At 34.7% G+C, this 12,758-nt stretch overlaps 1 protein-coding gene across 1 annotated transcript in view; it reads left to right on the top strand.

Annotated features, from left to right (window-relative positions):
- Nucleotides 1-12,758, top strand: part of TMEM67 (transmembrane protein 67) — a 47,532-nt gene that overhangs the window by 18,975 nt on the left and 15,799 nt on the right. Inside the window, exons 12-21 of the mRNA XM_008576412.1 lie at nt 140-296; nt 903-1,026; nt 2,350-2,455; nt 5,355-5,411; nt 6,660-6,758; nt 8,762-8,860; nt 9,112-9,198; nt 10,383-10,482; nt 10,575-10,714; nt 11,301-11,441. Of these exons, the coding sequence (XP_008574634.1) occupies nt 140-296; nt 903-1,026; nt 2,350-2,455; nt 5,355-5,411; nt 6,660-6,758; nt 8,762-8,860; nt 9,112-9,198; nt 10,383-10,482; nt 10,575-10,714; nt 11,301-11,441 (1,110 nt within the window). The remainder of the gene's footprint in view (nt 1-139; nt 297-902; nt 1,027-2,349; nt 2,456-5,354; nt 5,412-6,659; nt 6,759-8,761; nt 8,861-9,111; nt 9,199-10,382; nt 10,483-10,574; nt 10,715-11,300; nt 11,442-12,758) is intronic.

Raw genomic sequence — 12,758 nt, 5'->3', positions numbered from 1 at the left:
TATAAAAGAATCATATTTATCATATTCATGTGTTAGAAGACACATGGAAATGCATATAAAGTTTAAAGACATTTTGCAAAACTAGAAAAGCTTTCTAATTTTCAATTGTGATGTTTTTATTTTTAATTTTATTTTCCAGTGTGAAATTCCTATCTCCAAGATCTTAACTGACTTTCCCACTCCTATATTTTATGATGTATACCTTGAATATACTGATGAAAATCAACTCCAGTATATTTGGGCTGTGCCTGTGTTAAACCTAAATCTTCAATACAATAAAATGTTTGTGAACCAAGGTAAGATATCCGTACATACCACTTTTTCTCTGAGCTGAAATCAGTAAAGTCAACTTACATGATAATTTAATAAACCACTTATTAAAAGGAAGGTCATGGATTCTCTCTTATTATATGGCTTTATACAGTGTGCCAAAAAGTAAAACAATAAGGTTGCTGGTGTATTCAGAAATTTTTACTAATTTTATTGTCAGGCATATTGTTAAGAAATTATACTATTGCTAAGACGGTATCCTGAGAAAAACTGAACTGTAAATTGAGGCTTTTTCATCAAGCTGTCCTCTCTCTGCTATTTGGACAAATTAGTTTCCTTTGTTTTTACCCATATAAAATCCTGCTTTTTCAGGTAATTTGCAGGGAAAATCCTTCCAAGTTGATGGAAAGATCAAACCAGAAGACATTCGAATGAGGGGGAGAAGGCCATTATCAGAAATTTCTTACAGTAGTCACTCTTTGCAGCCATCTCACCTAAAACAAAACGTTAATTTTGTGTTTTAAATTTGTTCAGTTTTAAATTTGTTCAGTAAACTTCTCCTTGAGAGCTATCTTGAACAATTTGAGGGCATTTTTTTAATGCCATCTTTTTTTTTCTGTTTATAATAAAAGATAGTAGCTCTGGCAGGTGGCTTCTGACTCGGCGCATTTTCTTAGTGGATGCAGTAAGTGGACGAGAAAATGACTTGGGAAGTCATCCAAGAATAATTCGAATTGCTACCCAAATATCACTAAGGTAAGCAAATGTCTAATGACTAAATTAGACTTTGAGTTTGTGAGAAAATGTCATAATGAAAATGTTTATACCAGTAATTATTAGATGAAAACAATAAGGACTGGTGAATTGGGCCAATATATAAGGTTTTTTAAGATATCTGTGTAGATTGGCGTAGACAAATAAAGGTGAGGAGCCAGGGGGAATTATATCAGAAGACCCTGAGGAGTGTGGTCAAAATTCACATTCTAGACCCCCTGTAGACCTGCTGAATGAGAATGGGTTGAGAGGTATAGGGAAGGTGAATACCGGTGTGCTGAAGTGGATATTTTAGAAAGAGTTCACCAGATGATTGTTAATAGTTCGGCCTCCCCTATCTTCACTTCCTTTAACAGCTGCTGTTCTAGGTTGACCCAGATTAAGGATCACCACATCCCTCTTCCTAGGATACCCTAAGTATGATCCTACCTTCAGGTAGTACCACACAGCCCTTGTTTCTCTGTCTTTTCCAGTGTGAGATTCCTATCTCTAAGATATTAACTACTTCCCCACTCTAATATTTTATGATATGTACCTTGAATACACTGATGAAAATCAACACCATCATCTTACATTAGTTTGGCACTTGAATCACTTTAATGTACATTATTTTTTTCCACTGTTATTTCATTTTGATTCTCATAACCATCTTATGAGGTAGGCAGTACAGAAGCTTTGCTATATACCTTGCTGAAATCCAAATGTACTATGTTTTTAGCATTCTGTCAATCAGCTAGTGTAGTATCCATAGTAAAAGTAAAATTGAACCTAGTCGGGCTTGACTTGTTCTTGGGGAAACCATGCTGGCCCCTAGAGATTAACACTTTCTTTTAGGAGTTCACAAAGTATATAGTACCAATACACTGAATTTGGCAAAAGTTACCTTACTATGTGCCATAAACAGTATTAGATCTGACATCTATTATTTTGTTAAGAATTCATCTTTCTCATATGAAAATCAGAATATTATCTGCCTCTCTTTAGGCCTTATGTAATATGGTTCTTTTGAATATTCTTAGAAAATGGTTCATAGTGCTTCCATGATTTAATTTGTAAACTTCATAGGACCGGGATTGAAAAGTGTTTCTAATTTGTCTCAGAGGGTATATTTTTAAATTAAAGTTTTGACCACTTAAAATAAGATTGTGTTGTTACCATTAGTTTATGTTTAGCCTTCCCTGGTCTTATTAATTGGTTGGGTCTCAGATCATCAAGACAATCCATATCATGTTCAGAAGAAATGATAAATGTATGTTTCAGGGCCTAGCTATATTTATCCCTATAAATGTATTTTCTTTTAAATAGCCTCCACCTTGTATCCAACACAAAAAACGGAAACATTTACCCTCCTTTAATTACCATTGCCTACAGTGACATTGATATCAAAGATCCAGTCAGTCAGTCCGTGAAGGTGTATTTTCTTTTAAATAGCCTCCACCTTGTATCCAACACAAAAAACGGAAACATTTACCCTCCCTTAATTACCATTGCCTACAGTGACATTGATATCAAAGATCCAGTCAGTCAGTCCGTGAAGGTAAGTTCTTTACAAATGAGTGTCCTTATATCTATTAATATAGTACTGATGCAGTTTACATTATGGTCAAATGACACTTAGTCTTTTTTCGAGTTTTAAACAAATCCTTCTCTTTAAGAGGCACATACTTACGGAACCTGAGTAAGAGAAAGCAAATATGAATTTTTTCAGAAGAAGCATCACCAACAGTAGAGCATCCATGTTAGGGATCCTGGGGTATGCTGAGGTAGGCAGTGTCTGTTCCTGTCCCTTTTGGGCACATTGCTTCTGTTAAGATTTTATCTCCCTACACAGAGTATTTTTAGGGCAGCAAAACCATTCTGTATAATATTGTAATGGTGAACACATGACATTATGCATTTGGTAAAACCCATAGAACTGTACTAAGAGGGAACCCTAAAATAAAATTAAGTTAATAATAATATATCAATACTGATTCATAATTATAAAAAATGTACCACACTAATGTAACATGTCGATAATAGGAGAAACTATGTGTGTCTGGGGGAGAGGATACAGGAACTATATGTAGTTTCTGCTCCATTTCTCTATAAAACTAAAACTGCTATAAAAATTTTTTAAAAAGAATGGGAAAAATAAAGATTTTTGTCTCCTTGCCTAATTAACCAGGAGCTCAGACTTTACAGTGGGTATATGTGTGCTCACCAATCTATAGCCCACTTGATAGGGTCACACTTCAGCAGGCAAAAAGAGATTAGAATTATCCGCTTTGTAACTAGTAGTGCTAAAGTGAGCTACAGAATGTAGTTTGGACCAGCAACCAGATAGGCTTCCTACTAGTTTCCCAGCTCAGTTAAGCTTAGCCACAGAACTGATGGCCTCCCTTGCCTGGGAGGGCTTATATATGGAAGAGAGAGGCCTTGTATATCCCAAAGATAGGCTGCACTGAACAGAATAAGCCTGGAAAAGGCTGTGCCATACTTGCTTAGTTCCTCCTCTCAACCTCACCAGTGAGATGAAGCATTGCTGCTTTGAAGAGGGGTAAATGTGAGAGGGATAAAGATAGAAACCAGAGGTAATCTTACTATACTTTCTCCTCCTAGAAATTAAGTGGATATTCCCTTCCCTCTCTGGAAATATGAGAAGTAGAAGACAAGCATTCTTGACCTCAAAATTCACTAATAGCTTTTAATTTCTACTATTTTACTTTTCTGAATTTTAATATTCCAGTTGCTTCAGCCAGTGCTTTTGGCCTTTCTGTTGTTCTCGTACTTAGCTGCTATTGGATTCAGGCTTTAATTAGGCAAAATTAGGCACATAACATAACTTTTAAAGATTTCCCATCCTCATTTGTATGATCTAATCTGATGTTAAAATTAGTTTCCACTGACTGAACTTCTTTACACTGTAATGAGAGGAGAAGAAAATCCAGAAACATGCTTAATAACAACAAAAAGCTGCCTGGTACCTGCAGTGATCAGTCATGGGAAACCAAAAGTATATTTACTCTAATATAGAACACTTCAGGGTCTTTTCTTTAAATATTATTCTTGTCCAAAATATTCCAAATTAAGCCTTGACAAATTGAAAAAATGAAAAATAGTTGAAGGACTCCTGAAACTACACTGACAAAGGTCACCTCAAATTCATTCTAATTGTAAAACATAAAATTCTTTCATTATTTCTTAATTTCTCAAGACAGCTGTTGCAAAAATCCTACATCAGTTTTAAGCACCCAGCTATGTATCTGCTCTTACAGCATATAACCTTGCTTCCTATTTTACTGAGCAAATTAAGACCATCTAATTTGAATTTCCTCAAATTTCCTCTTTAATACTTCAGTATATCTGTTTCATTATCCTTATTTCTTGTCCTCTTTCTAAGAAAGAAGGTTCCCTCCTCCTTTCCTAAGCTAATCATCTACCTGTACTTGTTTACCGTACTTTCTCCAATATCCTGTTTCACCCCAAGCCCTTATTCAGCCAGCCTCTCTGCCGGTCCCTTTTCTTTGCTTATAAAAACTCTCAGGTTGCCTCATTAAACACAAACTAAAACAACCAGCCACACAGTAAAATCTTCCCTCAATTCTGCCAGCTCCTCAGTTTGCCATTGTTATCTCTTCATTTCCTAACCATCTACTCTTTCATCTTTTACAGTCTGGCTCTTACCATTTTACTTCTTTGAAAAACCTCTTTCATGAAGGTCAACAATGAATTCCACATATAGTGGCTTTATTTCTCTAACTGGACATTTATATAACATTTGACACTTTACTGTTGAACTCTTCATTCTTGAAACTTTCTCTTCTGTGACCATGATGAGACTTAGGTACCCTGCCTCTCCTACCTCTTACAGTCCTCTTCTCTTACCCTTTACTGGTCTTTCTCTTATCTCTTAATACAATAGTATCTTTAACATTCTTGTTCATACCTTTGATTAATGCACCTTCTTAGGGTATGGTTCTGTAGCCAGTTGCTAAATTCTTGGTAACACAAGTTCAGTCACATTCCTCAGTTACAGATACTTATCAGAGAATGAAATATGATTAGTTTGGCTTGAATTGCTGTTAATAAACCAAACTTAGCTCCTAATGAACACCTCTTTTGTTAGTGTGTGTTCAAAAGAGATATTTAAAGGAACACAGATAATTCTCAAAAGCATATCTATTTATGTGTAAGAGTCAACCCTAGTATTATTGATAGTTAGAAAATATACCATTTATGGTAAAATTCAGCTACAAATGTATTTTTATTGTAATGAGTTTGTGTTGTATAATTTTAGTATGGCTAATTTGTTTTCTTTTAAATACCAGGTTTCTTTTTCAGTCAGATATGAAATGAATCAAGGAGAAGCACATGTCCAGACAGATGTGAGTTTATTTTAACCTATTAAGTTATTTACAGTATGTTATTTAATTTAAAATATAATTTCAGATGTACATGAAAGATGCCAAAATTGATTTGCTATGTACCCTTTTTTAACATCTTATATAACCGTAGTGCAATGATCATAATCAGGAAATTAATACTGATGTAGTCTGATAAACTATTCTACATACTATTTGAATTTCACAGGCTTTTTACTATCTTTTTTCTGTTTTAGGACCTAATCCAGGGTCCCACATTGCTTTTGGCTGTCATATCTCCCTAGTGTCCCCCAATCTGTGACAGTTTCTCAGTCTTTCTTTGTCTTTCATGACCCTAACAATTTTCAAGAGTACTGTTCAATTATTTTAGCTCTCAATTTAGGTTTGTCTGATATTTTCCCATAATTAAATTGAGTTTATTTAGTTTTGGTAAAGATACCACAGAAATAACGTTGTGCCCTTCTCAGTGCATCTTATCAGGAGGTGCCCTCATGCCAGTATGTCTTATTACTGGTGATGTTAACTTCGATCATATGGCTAAGATGGTATCTACAGAATTCTCCACTGTATTTTTCCAAATGTTATTAAGTTTCTTATGGGGAGACACTTTGAAATTATGCAGATGTCCCTTTTGCCCTCTAATTTCAGCTTCTATTGATGATTCTTTTTTTTTTTTTTTGTCTTTTGTCTTTTTTCCGTGTCCGGCAAAGGGATCGCAACCCTCGGTGCTGCTCCCGCGCCTCGCTCAGCCAGTGAGCGGGAACTGGTCTGTATGTGGGATCCGAACCCTCAGGCGGGAGCGCCGCTGCGCTTCCCAAGCGGCACACTATCCAGTGCGCCACCGGGCCGGCCCTATTGATGATTCTTGCCTGCAGAAAATATTACTGTTATATTTGCCTGATGGTGATTTTCTATTTCCCTCATTCCTCCCATATTTGTTAATTGGAACTCTACTGTAAGGAGGAGCACTCCTTTGCCCACATTAATTTATACATTCAATTATTCATTTAAATCAGTGTGAACTCATGGATATTTATTTTATTCTAGTGATTATAATCCATTACTATTTATATTCTAGCTCAAATTGTCCCCATTGTTCAAATTGGCCATTGGAAGTTTCTTCAAGTTGGCTCATGTGTCCTTTCAGCATGCCCCTCACCATGTACTTCCTTACTTTCTGTTTACAGTATTTTTGAACATTGATTAGAGAAATTATATAAATCCTAAAATGTTCTTTTTTTTTTTTTTTAGATTGCTTTGGGTGTATTGGGTGGGCTAGCTGTTTTATCATCTCTTTTGAAGACAGCAGGGTGGAAGAGGCGCATTGGGAGTCCCATGATTGACTTACAGGTATGGGCTCAAGAGTTTTTTAAGTATATTTTTATCTTTTGGCTATTTTAGATCCTTCTCAGAAGACACAGATGGAGGATGAGTAAGAATTTTTTAGTCCCATGATTGACTTACAGGTATGGGCTCAAGAGTTTTTTAAGTATATTTTTATCTTTTGACTATTTTAGATCCTTCTCAGAAGACACAGATGGAGGATGAGTAAGAATTTTTAAATTTTTCTGGGATATATAATTAGGATAGGTATTGCTGGGTCATAGGGTATGTGTGCACACCTCATTTTCTTCCCACAATGCTATATGCCAGTCTGCACTCCACTAGCAGTGCTGTTCTTGTTTCTGCACACCCTTGCCAAAACTTGATATTTTTCCAACCTTTCCATTTTTATTTTTTTGGTTTTTTTGGCGACTGGCTGGTACAGGGATGTGAAACCTAGACATTGGTGTTAACTAACTGTGCTCTAACCAACTGAGCTAACCGGCCAGCCCCAACCTTTCTATTTTTTCACAGTCTGGCTATATATTATAGTATGTCACTATTGATTTCATTTTCATTTCTCTGATTACTCTTCATATACTCTTTATCCTTTGGGTTTCCCCTTTTGTTTCCTGCATTTTTATATCCCTTGCCCATTTTTCTATTAGGTTTCCAGTTTTTCTTGTTTATTTGAAGGAGTTTTTTGTATTTTCTAAATATTAATTCCTTTTTGGTTTCTGATGTTGAAATGTCTTCTCTGAATATGTGATCCATCTGTTATTCTTATCCATGTGGTTCTTTGTTAATATTCTTTTATGTTATGGTATGTGCTTTTAGGATCTTGTTTAGGAAAACCTTCCCTATCTTAAGATCACAAAGATATTCTCCCACATTTTACTCTATTAACTTTATAGTTTTACTTCTCATTTAATCTTTTTTAGGTTTTTTTATTTTTATTCTTTTATCTAACATTCATTGAATATTTACTATGTACCAGACACTTTTTTAAGGTTTATATGTATAATTCATTTAATCCTTACAATAGCTCAGTGAGGTTAGATATTATTATTATTCCCATTTTACACATTATTAAATTGATGCAGAGATTAAATTTTCTACTCATTTAATTTTTACAACTCAGTAATAAGTATTATGTCCATTTGGCTGATGAAGGGCATGAGAAAGGCTACATATAGTAACTTGTTTAACCAGGGTATTTTCCTGACTCCAAAGCCAATGTGCTAAGGAATCAGAGCAGAAGGGCTCGATTTACTGCTTGAGATAGTCACGAAAGGCTTCTTAGAGAAGTGAACTTGCAGCTAGGTTATCTGTTCATTCCACAGTCATCACTGTGGGTCTGCTGTCTAAGTGCCTGACACTCTCCCAGGCACTGGGGGATGTGACAGTGAGCAAAGACAGGCATGGTCTGTGCCCTCAAAGCTCACGAGAGTTTGCCAGAGAGAGGAAGGGAAGAATATTTGATAAAGGCAATGTTCATTTCACCACACAGAGTATTTGAGATGAAAGTATGGAGTGGTTAAACATTGAGTAAGTGGTTATAACTGGTAGATGATGCTAAAAAGTTCATTTTGGTCTATGTTGTGGGACCTTGTAGGTCAGGAATTTATAGTTTGGTGAGGAGTCATTGTACATGTTGGTGAGGGGAGTGACACAATTCAGTTTACATTTTAGAAAACTACTCTGGTACTAGTGTGGAAGATAGATTGGGATGGAGGGTTCCCAACTAAGGGAAAATTAGGAAGCAGTTTCAACTTTCTTAGATACTAAAAGATGAGAAAGCTTGAAAAAGAGGCAGAGGCTACTGGGAACGGACTGCAAGGTAAGGATCCAAAAGGGATCTGGGAGGGGGACTCAGTTGGTCTTTATAACTGGGTGATACATGGATTTGTGAAATAAGGTTTCAGGCTTGAGAAACTGGGTGAATGATATCTTATTAAAAGTGATATTGTTACCAAAAGTGGTAAGTAGATGGAGTCTTTAACAGTTGTAATTCTTTTTTTAAATTGCAGACAGTTATGAAATTCTTGGTGTACTATGCTGGCGATCTGGCCAATGTTTTCTTTATCATCACAGTTGGAACAGGTCTTTATTGGCTTATTTTCTTCAAAGTGAGTGAGTCTGAATTTAACCCAAATGCCAATATCTGAATAACTGGTAAGCTCTCTTTATAAAGGAGCTATTTTTATTTGGGGGCCTTTCTGATCAAAGTATTGAGGCAAGTGCTAAATTCACCATTCCCTGAGTGTGCCGAGTTTATTGAATGCACTGCTATCTCCCTCTTTTGCACTTTATTTGGTTTATAATTGTGCTTAGTAAAAGTCTTGTGTGATTGTATTTAACTAAGTAACTTTTATTATAGGCACAGAAGTCTGTCTCTGTTTTGCTACCAATGCCTGTTCAAGAAGAACGTTTTGTTACTTATGTGGGATGTGCCTTTGCTCTGAAGGTAAGTTTCAAAGGACAGATTACTGAATTTAAAAGGCCTGCTAATAAACTAGTAAGTCTTTAAAATTAAAATGCTTTCAAAATTTTGGTAAAATTTACTTTGGTTTTGAAAGAATGCCTGAATTATTCTATTTTACATAGGAAATCTACCTTGATTTTTATATAATAGATATAATAGGTAGCTTCCTTAAATAATTTTTTCAAAGAAGCCATAAATAGGTTTGGATTAACATGAGTTATAGCTAACTTTTTTCTTTAAAATCTGATGATGCAGTCACAATGGAACGAAATGCCATTAGGCATGAATCTTGTCTTTATTAATCAGGGTTAAAAGATACCACTCTGGATAAAGTGCTGAAATCTTAGATGTTGTTTTCTCTCTCTTCATATTCCTTTCTTCCTTTTCTTCCTATGGCACCCCCTCTCCCCCCAACTTTAATGTTATCATAGGTGAAGCTCCTTACATGCCTCTTTGATAGATCTCATCCCATTTTGGATTAACATGAATTATAGCTAACTTTTTTCTTTAAAGTCTGATGATGCATTCACAACAGGGTGAATTAGGTGTATATTTATTATGATTATTAGATGTCTGCTTTTCTCACTGAACTGGGAAATCTTTAAGGAGAGGTATCATCCCATACTTTTTTTTTTTATCCTTTGTTTGATCAATAATGCATCTACGAGGAAGAATGCCTCAGTTTAAACATATTGCTTCTATAAATGAAAAAAATGTGTTTCAGCAATACATTTTTTTAAAATCAGAAATCTCAATACCAGAGATAGAAAAAAAGACAGAGCATCCTAAAACTAGACAAGCAAATTACAGATGAAAAATATTTTACTTAAAAAGAAGTCAGATGATCCACAAAACAAATTATGCTCTGAAAACCTCAGGAAAGAGTCAATTATGCAAGGCTCCTATGTGAGGAGGAGGTAGGATGTTTCCTTTTACAAAGAAAAGTGAAGGTGAATTAATATGTGTATGAAAATTCTGTGAATTTGTTAAATTCCAAGCTATTTGATGAGCTTCTAGTGATCCCCTAATGGTATTTTAACTTCATGTGAAGTCACTTGTAAAAATTATATATTCCTGTGATTACAGTATGTTTCTTAAATAATATTGGTTTTGTAAGTAGGCTTAATGCTGATACTTTTCAGGTCTTTATTGTATGTCGTTCTCAGGCTCTGCAATTTTTGCATAAGCTCATATCCCAGATTACCATAGATATATTCTTTATTGACTGGGAGAGACCTAAAGGAAAGGTTCTTAAAGCTGTTGAAGGTAACTGAAATAAACATTTGTACCAAAATTATTTTGCTAGTCTTGCAGAACAAAGAAGGTGAAACACTTATCCATTTTACCTCCCTGACCAGGTGAGGGTGGTGTACGGAGTGCCACTGTTCCTGTAAGCATATGGAGAACATATTTTGTAGCAAATGAATGGAATGAAATTCAGACTGTGAGAAAAATTAATCCACTCTTTCAAGTACTTACTGTCCTCTTCTTTTTGGAGGTATAATTGTTTGATGTAATTGTATGCAACTTATGGGTGCTTCATAAATGTTAAATTAACATAATTCCAACTAAGTTTTCATGACAGTAGAATTTCTAAAGTTGAAATATTGTTATCAAGCCATTAAAAGGAATGGCCTTTTACAAATTACAGTGAAATGCATGTACATATCAAAGAAGATATGTTCTTCAGAAGACATTTTGGAATATATTGTTTTAAATTATAAAAATTAGTATAGTGCCTGACACATGTTAAATACTCATAAGATGCTAGTTGGTAATTTACTGAAGAAGGTTTTTCTTTAACAGAAAATTTTGAGCTTTTTCAGTATGTATGACAATAAGTTTATATTTAGCCCTTAGTCATATTGAGAAGGATACCAAATAAACTAAATATTTTATAATAAATACTTTGTAGTTAAAATACTAGATACTAATTATTTGTATCTAGATTTTCTACTGTTTGTACAAACTTGGATATTTTAGTTTTTAAAGTGAGGAATCGGGAGGAGTGTTCCATTTTCAGTCTCGAAGAGTTTTCTTTATCCATGTCTCTTAAAATTATTATTTTTTCCTTTTTACTCAAGATTGTGGGATTCAAGAACTTAGCATTAATGGACTCATCCTCTAGTCTTTCCAGAAGCCCACCTAGCTACATAGCTCCTTATAGCCGCATTTTGAGATATGCAGTGTCTACTGCTCTTTGGCTGGTTATTGGAATTGTACAGGTAACAAGAGATTCTTGACTCTGCTTACATACTCATTACCCTCAAATATTGACCACATCCTGATTTCTGTAGCAGAAAGGTGACAAGAGCAACCATAATAAAAGCTAATTCATCTATTATATTATCCAGGCACTATGCTGATTAATTGCTTTATACATATTAACTACTTAATCTTTACAGTAACCCTGAGAGATAGGTTTTATTATTCTCATTTTACAGATGAGGAAACTAAGGCATGGGGAGGTTAAATAATTGCCTAAGGTCATGCGACTAGTAATTGGCCGAACTGGAATTTGAACCTAGCCAGCCTGATTTCAGAGTTCACATTCTTGTCAATAGTGGGGCTCTGAAAGGTATTTGAAAGTCTGTAGCTTTCTAGTCATAGGACAGACCCATGTTTAATTTTTATGTAATTACAGGGACAACTAAGCTACCCTAAATATTTTCTTTCCTTTGAAATGTAACTTATTGTTTACATTTATTTTTGTATCATCACATCTCACTCAAATTGCAAGTACCCCTTGGGGAATTTTCTTTTTATTGAAATGACTGAAACTAAAAGTAAATCTTGTTAGCCTCAGGTCCCATGGCTTTAGCAGAATTTCTTTTCTACATTAACTTCTCTTCTTAAAGTTAAAAAACAAAAAATGAAAAGAAGGAAAGAAAAAAAAAAGAAGCATAAGCTAAAGCATTTAACTGTAACATCTACACTTCTTTATCATGTGGATACTCCCATGAACAAAAAGAGACTTTCAGTTTTGATTAAAAATTGCTTTAACTTTTATAATCAGCAAATGAAGATGGAACCTCTGTAAAACCCAGGTTTAACTTCCTATAGCTAATAGCTAAAATAGCCTATTTTTAAAGATCTCTTGGGATTAAAATCCCTTTAAGAGAGCTTATTTCTACAGAATTGGACACAGGAGAATTGAGTTTTTAAATTCACATTTCTTTTAAATTGATGAGACTTGTTCAAACTTGAAACTACAGGGATAGAGCTAGTGAGGGATAGTTGACAACCAGAAAAGGAAGATAAACAGAAATTAAAATTTGAAATAAGATGGGATCAAGAGAGTATGGGGTTTGATGTTTATATCAATATAATAGTAAGGAAATATTTTGTACTATACCAGTAATGTTTTGTGAATATATCAGATTCATCTGGAGGTAGAGAATTTAAAGGAATACCATCTAAAGCTTTTCATATGTGGTTAAATTGTAACAACAACAACAAAAGAGAAGTGGCTGAAATAAGAGAACTTTACCTCTCCCATGAAAAAGAGCAGAGGTCAGTAGTGCAGGGCTGGAATGGTGGCC

The sequence above is a fragment of the Galeopterus variegatus genome, unplaced genomic scaffold (genome assembly GCF_000696425.1).
Source record: "Galeopterus variegatus unplaced genomic scaffold, G_variegatus-3.0.2 Scaffold1345, whole genome shotgun sequence".
Classification (NCBI taxonomy): Eukaryota; Metazoa; Chordata; class Mammalia; order Dermoptera; family Cynocephalidae; genus Galeopterus; species Galeopterus variegatus.
The sequence above is the reverse complement of the archived record's forward strand: the minus strand, read 5'-3'. Positions and strand labels throughout refer to the sequence as shown.